General features: G+C 38.7%; 1 protein-coding gene across 1 annotated transcript; it reads left to right on the top strand.

Annotated features, from left to right (window-relative positions):
* The first annotated feature begins 278 nt into the window (after nt 1-278).
* kdm8 (lysine (K)-specific demethylase 8) lies at nt 279-6,832 on the top strand. The gene is made up of 8 exons (XM_023413747.2): nt 279-471; nt 1,765-2,243; nt 3,264-3,436; nt 4,130-4,262; nt 4,390-4,440; nt 6,183-6,332; nt 6,435-6,527; nt 6,627-6,832. The coding sequence occupies exons 2-8, from the start codon at nt 1,788-1,790 to the stop codon at nt 6,789-6,791; spliced, it is 1,221 nt and encodes a 406-aa protein (XP_023269515.1). The 5' UTR covers nt 279-471; nt 1,765-1,787; the 3' UTR covers nt 6,792-6,832.
* Nucleotides 6,833-7,499: the final 667 nt, after the last annotated feature.

The following is a 7,499-nucleotide window of genomic DNA, read 5'->3' as shown; positions in this document are numbered from 1 at the left end:
TACAAACTGGCTTTATTATTTCACAGTTAGAGCTAGAGCAGATTACTACCATCTACTGGACCACAGATTTAATGCAAATCAAATGTTTTCCTATAGAAATAAACTGAACATAAAGGCCTGATACCCTTGAAAATGCTTACACTGTAATGCCGGTGAGTTTGCGTATTTTTAAAATCTTTTTAAAAAGCTGTTTGTTTTGTTGTGGAATATCTTCAACGCAACATGGAACTAATGTTTCCCGGTGCCCGAGTTCCCGCTCGGTGTGTTTTTGATGCGCCACCGGCAGCAGAGTTGTGGCTGGAGTAGTTGCAGCAGCTTCGCTAAGAGTTTATAGTCTTTTATTTCATGTGTAGCATTGTAATAATAACAGTGTAAACGTCGTAACAGTAGGTCAATGTAGCATTTAACGTATTTAACGCAGCTGTAGCTCACTATTTGAAACCGTGTCGGTTTCCTGGACTCGCTGTGTGGGTGAGTATCAGCTCACAAATCGTCCTCAAATGTCAAACTTGTTACTTTATTTATCCACATATGAGTTTTGTTTCATGCCACGTGTTAAATGTTTAAAATGATATCTGATGTATAAGAGCTGTGGTTATTGTCTCTACCTACTGGAGAATTTAGATTTTCTGATGTGTGTCAATGTACAGAATCAAATTTTGTATATCTAGTCAAATAAAATATATTCAACTAAAGATATTTTTGCAAAATTTTCAAGTTATAGATTTGTGTGTCATATTGTCTTCAGATTTCATTTAATCTGCATTTGGGTTTTAAAATACCTTTTAATTGAAACTATTATGATCCAGCCTTGTAACAACAAAAATCGACATCAGGTCCTTCACTGCATATCTTTGTTTTTTGTGATAAACATGATCACAGAGTGGTTATAGTTATAACCAATCCACTTCAGTTTTTTAATATAGACATCATTATCTTCCTCCCACTGCTTTATTTAAAATGCACTTTCAGTGAAGCTTCACTCTGCCCACCTTGTTTAATGACTTCCTTAATACATTTGACAGTGGAACCTTAATTCCCCACATATCCTGAATAATTCTGCTTGTTCAGTTATGTTTGCAAAAGGTTGCACGGCTGTTTCAGCTGCAGTGACTGTGCAGGATATCAGGATATCTGTGCAGTACTGAAGTGTTGCAGCTGTTGATTACCTCAGGCATGTAAGATACTTAAATGCAACCATTCAGTTTGACTCTGTTCAGTCTGCCTCAAGGTTCACAAGCTGTGTTTATGTACTCAAAAAAAAAAAAAAAAAAAAAAATCAGGTGCTTGTCGCTGATAGTTGGCTGCTTGTTACTTTGGCATCACCTCCAGCTACACAGAGCATCCAAATGTGGATGGAGTCACATGGAGGCAGAGCTGGCAGTTCCAGGCACTGTGTGATAGAGTTCGTCATTGTGCATGTGTCACAGTTGCAGCTCTGGCTCAGGATGCCCTCACCTGTGATTTCTAGATGCCAATTTGGAAACTAGGTGTATACATCTGTTTCACTGCAGCAAAGAGGTTGTTCAGTGATGGAAAAAGCAATTGTCCTGTGTATGTAAATAACGATGGTGGGCAGTTTTAGTAAATTGTGATATCAGTGGACCCATGATCAGCTGACCAGGGGGCGAGTGATTAAATAAAACCCTTTGCTTCTGAGGAAACTCAGTGAATTTTAATGTCAGGTGACAGAGTCAGCTTGATTGTCAGGGTTTCAGTATGAATAAGTTCTGTCATGACTCTCCACCACTGTCCGTCCCACAGTGTAAATAAAGACCTTCTCATCAATGGCCACGCTGTGGTCTAAAATTTCTGCTGTTCTGCCTGGAAATGAAGAAGAGTTCCCACTGCAGTTCAGCGACACAGTCGAGTCAAGTGTGGTGGATGTGCTGAAACGCTCCAGGCAGCAGCTGTACACTGACGCTACCACTACCAGCCGTGCTGTTAACGCTCAGATCATTTTGGACTTTTCATGGGAGAAGCTCAACACAGGAACGTGGCGTCATGTGGACAAAGAGTGGAGACGTGTTTATTCCTACGGCTGCCTGTTCAAAGTGGCCGCTCTGTGTCGCGAAGGTCCATCAGAGGACGAGATCCTGCAGGCCGTCAGGACTTGTGACATGGGTTTACTCATGGGTGCAGCCATCATGGATAATATACTTCAGATTATTGTTGGGATCCTGCAGAGTGAAATCAGAAAATCCTCAGAGGAAGGAGATGAAACGGAACATGCTCTGATCAAGGTTGGTGGTCTCTTTGTTTAAAACGCACATTATTCTATGAGTGAGTTAGCCACTGAAGTTTACCAGATATTATAATTATGATTAACATCAGAAGTGCTATCAAAAGAGGAGTGAAAGCATTTGAAATGAGGAGAGTGATGCTTCACTAGCATTTGAGTATCAATCCTGACATTTTTAACAACAATAATTGCAGAACCACATTTTATTTGTTAAACTTATAAAATTAAAAGTAGAAAAAAAAAAAGAAGAATTATCATAATATAGGGTTTGCACTCCGTTTCTGATTTAGATGAGCAATTTGGGTGCCTTCAACTAACTTCAAAGTTGTTTTCACTTGTCAATGTAGACCTAGGTAGTTTTCCTGTCATTTTTAGGCTGCAATTTTAAAGCAGTGCAGCCACGAAATTGTTTTTTGTTTTTGTTTTTTTTCCCATTAGATTCTCGATGATTTAAAGTTTGCAACAAACAGTGACTGATGAGGACATTTCAAAATAAGCCCTTCTCAAGTTTTAGAGTAGTATTTCCCTTGTTGCTCTCCATCACTGAAGATAAACTGTGACAAACACTCAAATGTCAGATGGCTTTGTTTAGCCGCCGTCAAAATTGAGATGGAGAGTTTCAAGCAGGTTTTTTCAGGATTGTCTTTGTCTTTAAAAAAAAACAACCCTGCAGAAAGCCTGTACCGTAATCATGTATGTCAAGCATCCGCATTGTGCTGCAACTGTTATCTTCTGATCTGCCAATTGCTTTCTTGATGAATCAATTCATTGCTTTGTCAGTTATAGTAAATGTCAGAAAGTAGAATATTGAATTTACTGTCACTTAAGACAAAGATAATAAGCACATCCTTTACATTTGAGAACCTGGAGCCTGAAAATGATTAATTAATGGTCAAAATAGTTAATTAATTAATAATTAATTGTCTGTTGATAAACTGATCAATTAGAAGAAATAGAGGAAATATGATCAGGTATTTGTCTTGCTTGTTATTTTCCCCTGTTTTTTTGATATCATTAACAGAGGATGAAGATCGAGAGCCCACATGCTCCTGTCATCAAAGAAGAGTTGGCAGTTCCCAGAATAAAGTGTCCGTCACTGGAGAGCTTCAACACAAACTACCTGCTGCCCCTCAAACCAGTGATTTTAGAGGGGATCATTGACCACTGGCCCGCCCTCAACGAACACCCCTGGAGGTTTGGCATCTTACCTTTGTATGCTTTGTATTAAATTAACATCATCAATGTTGGTTTGTATATTTTTGTTCAGATGACGTCATCTTGTCTGTTGTTTGTCGCATTGTTTTGCCACTTTTTCAAAATCTCACATTCTGTCTATGAGCTTTGGCTTCGCACTGTTAGCATTAGCATATGCACCAGCAGTCCTCCACCCTACTTGTGTTCAGTCTAGCCGTGTAATCAGGCTGATTTACACTTGTGACGGCAGATGAGTGCGTTAATCCATCTGAGAGCAAAAACCTGCTGGATTCCGGTGCTGAAGGACCACTGGCATGTAACATATAATTTCTATCAGTTTGACTCAAAGCACTTAGATGTATAGTGTAAGTTTCAGTCTTAATCATTGCCTCAAAATGTGGGTAAGTGAGAATATAAACTGAGTTCAGATCACCACATCTGATTCCTGACTGTAATGTCTGATATAACTGCCTCTCCATTTAAGAATATCCTTCACTGTCCTCCCTTTCACTGCCGACTCCTTACCGCTTGACTATTCGCTCTGACATCTGACATACGACTCCTGGCATCTAACTCTGACGGTGGAGGAGGACAGGAGGCTGTTCTTGAATGGAGAATGACATGGTTTTTTGTGAGTTATGCTGTGGTATTACAGTAATGTTTAATTCATCCATTTTCTCCCCTCGTGCAAAGCATAGAATACTTGAGGGCTGTGGCCGGTTGCCGGACTGTTCCTGTTGAGGTGGGATCCAGGTACACAGACGAGGAGTGGTCACAAACGCTGCTTACAGTCAATGATTTCATCGATCGGTATATTTTAAATAAAGTAAGTGCATCCTCATCCTAACTTGCTGTTGCATTTGTGAAGCACAAATAAGGTAAAACATTTCCTTGTGATTTCTAACAGAGTATTTTTTTTCATTTATTTTTCCTCTGTGGATCAAAATTCGCAGGGTGGAGTGAAAGGTTTGGGTTATCTAGCTCAGCACCAGCTTTTTGATCAGGTATGGTTCAATGTTTTTCTTTTAAATTAATCTGATATCTTCAGCACTATGAAAAAATACAATAGGATTCTCTTTTTCTTTCCAGCTGTCTTCCTCCCGCAACGTTGCTTTGAACAGTGTCGACTTTTTAGTGCTAATTCTTACTGTAGAAGTCAATACATTGTCTGGGCTGAACTTTACGAAAAGGGCACCTTGTCAAGCCAAAAAAGTTGTGTGTTTTCGGGTGGTTTGATAGATCAGATCGAGGCCAAACGAGGAGTCATCACACATCCAGATCTTTCACATTGTATCCTCACCTTTCAGGAATCAGCTGTAAAAAGTCGTTTATTCACATGTATGTAGGAACTGCCTTATTACATATATAAATATCATTTTATTACCTGAAAAAAAATATATTCCTCTATATTTTCCTTCAGATTATTTAATTATAGTTATAATCTTTTCTTCAGATTTTCTTTTATTTCTTCTTTTTCTCATCATTATATAATAAGAATAATTGACTCAAGGAGGACTATATGCATAGCTTTGGGTTTTTTTTAAGTATGTATCTCATGACACTATAAACTATACTAACTGAATAATTTGAAAGCAATATGTGGCCTCATGTTAACTCTCATATAAACTGATCCCATTGAGTTCCATGCAGAGAGGGAAACACAGAGCACTGGTTTTCGATTGGTACTCAGTATAGGCAGGAACCCTGCATTGGTAATTGGAGAGAAAAAGCCAGATAGGTACATCCCTAATTGCCATTACAATAAAAGTTGTTAGGAAATTGCATTAGAGACAGGACAGCATTCGGCATACATGTCCATACCTGCCAACATTTAGGTTTCAAAATACATCAGCTTTTTCAGGGTGGGGGTTTACAGTAAATAAATAAATGATATACATAAGATACATATATATATATACATATATATATATACACAGTATATATAAATACATGACAAGGTTCATTTCAGATTTTTAAAGTTAAATTCCATCACGTCAGTTGATATTAACATTTATCATTTGTTAAACTTGTTAATTAACAGACTTGGATAAAGTCAGACAAACATACAACACATATGGATCCATGATGATTATTAATAGTAAAGGGTGAGGGCTATGCAAATTACAGGAGTTTCCTGCAAGAAACAACAAAATGGGAAGGCCCTGGGAGACTCTCAGGAAAAAAAGGAGTGTTGGCATGTATGCATGTCTGTAAGATTCATGAGCAGTAAAAAGATCCAATAAATACTTATATTTTAATGCTGATGTTTAGCCGCAGCTATAGTTTTTGCATTGCTGACATTAGCACTAAACACAAAGTATAGCAGCTGTTTTACAGGTATTTGGTCATGACACAGAGTATATGACAAATTAGAATTTTGGCCTGATGAAGGTACTAAATAAATGTGCAGATGATCCCTTAAGTTATTACCATTCATCCTGTCGGGGATACAGATGTGTGAAGCATATTTCATTGCAATCCATCGAATAGATGTTGAGATATTTCTCCAACAAAGTGGTGGACAGATTCACAGACCGACAGTGCCATCCTTGGAGCCACGTTGCTAGCATCGCTGAAAGTACTTTAAATACCATGAGGAAACGCAGAGTAAAAAAGAAAAAACAACATTATTTAATATTACTTGCTGGGAAATGTCTACAAATGTTCTGGTAAGAAACAAGATATTATCTAGTCAGTGCCCCTGATGTAATCTTATTTTTTATTTTATTGTTTAATGTTGCCTTAGATACCAGAGCTGAAGGAAGACATCCGCCTACCCGATTACTGCTGTCTTGGCGAGGAAGACGAAGACGATATTACTGTGAACGCATGGTTTGGGCCTGGAGGTACGGTGTCTCCTCTTCACCAGGACCCTCAGCAGAACTTCTTGGCTCAGGTGACGATGATAAGGCTGCTTTATGTATCCAGTTAATGTCAAAGATCTGTCACGTGATCACGGTTTGTTTACCACATGAGATTTCCACTGTATACACACCAGGTTGTGGGAAGCAAATACATTCGCCTATATTCCCCAGAGGACACAGACAAGCTGTACCCTCATCAATCACAGCTGCTTCACAATACCAGTCAGGTGAGATTGACAGTCCATAGAGATAGTACATGTTGAGCTTGCAAATATATGCTTTTTTTTTTTTTTTTTTTCCTCCAATCTCTGACTCCTTCCATGCAGGTGGAGGTGGAGAATCCAGACACAGAGCGGTTCCCAGAGTTTGCCAAGGCTCCATATCTTGAATGTATGTTACAGCCTGGAGACGTGCTGTTCATCCCTGTCCGCCACTGGCATTATGTCCGATCCTTGGAGCTCAGCTTTTCCGTCAGCTTCTGGTGGTCATGATTGCAGATGTAGAATAAAAAGTAATTATTTTTGTGGTAGAATTTGAGTACAGCTTGTTTTCTGCTGCTTGTGGATGAAAATCAGTGTGGAGTTCTTAACTAATGCGAGGCTAATTCTCATAAATGTTAGGACAACCGCTGATCACACAAACCTTTGATCCATGAACAATGAACACACACTGCTGAATGATTAGTTTAATTGTGCTGCTGATGACTGCAACAACATCTATTGTGCAGAAAGCTACCAGCAGGGGAAGAAAAAAAAAAAACAAATGAGCAGTTAAAACTGTTTGTGCTCATTTCATCCTGCATATAATTTACAGAGGGTTGTCATCTAATTTGATAGGATATGTTTCTCTTTTCAAATTGGCTTATTTAATTGTGTTCTCAACCTTATTCCTACAAATATCCTCAGATGTGTGATTTCCATAATTCATGGAAATGAGGCAAGTCCTCAAATTTAATAACCGAGTGAGCTACAGGTACAAAAATGTGGTAATAAACATGGCTCTCTGGTGGAGGCAATCAAGCAGGTCACAGATGAAATTTAATAAATTAAATGAATTAATCCCCTGGGCACAGACAGACTTTGAAATTAAAATGGTCTCGTTGGTTAAGTACCCTGACAGTACAACTCTTGTCGAGTGCCAGAAAACACAACGCCTGACAACTAAGACAGCAACACTTCATTTTCAATTTCAGCCCTCTG

The sequence above is a fragment of the Seriola lalandi genome, unplaced genomic scaffold, assembly GCF_002814215.2.
Source record: "Seriola lalandi dorsalis isolate HSWRI2012SDOR001 ecotype SW California unplaced genomic scaffold, Sedor1 jcf7180002054519, whole genome shotgun sequence".
In the NCBI taxonomy this organism is placed as follows: Eukaryota; Metazoa; Chordata; class Actinopteri; order Carangiformes; family Carangidae; genus Seriola; species Seriola lalandi.
The sequence above is the reverse complement of the archived record's forward strand: the minus strand, read 5'-3'. Positions and strand labels throughout refer to the sequence as shown.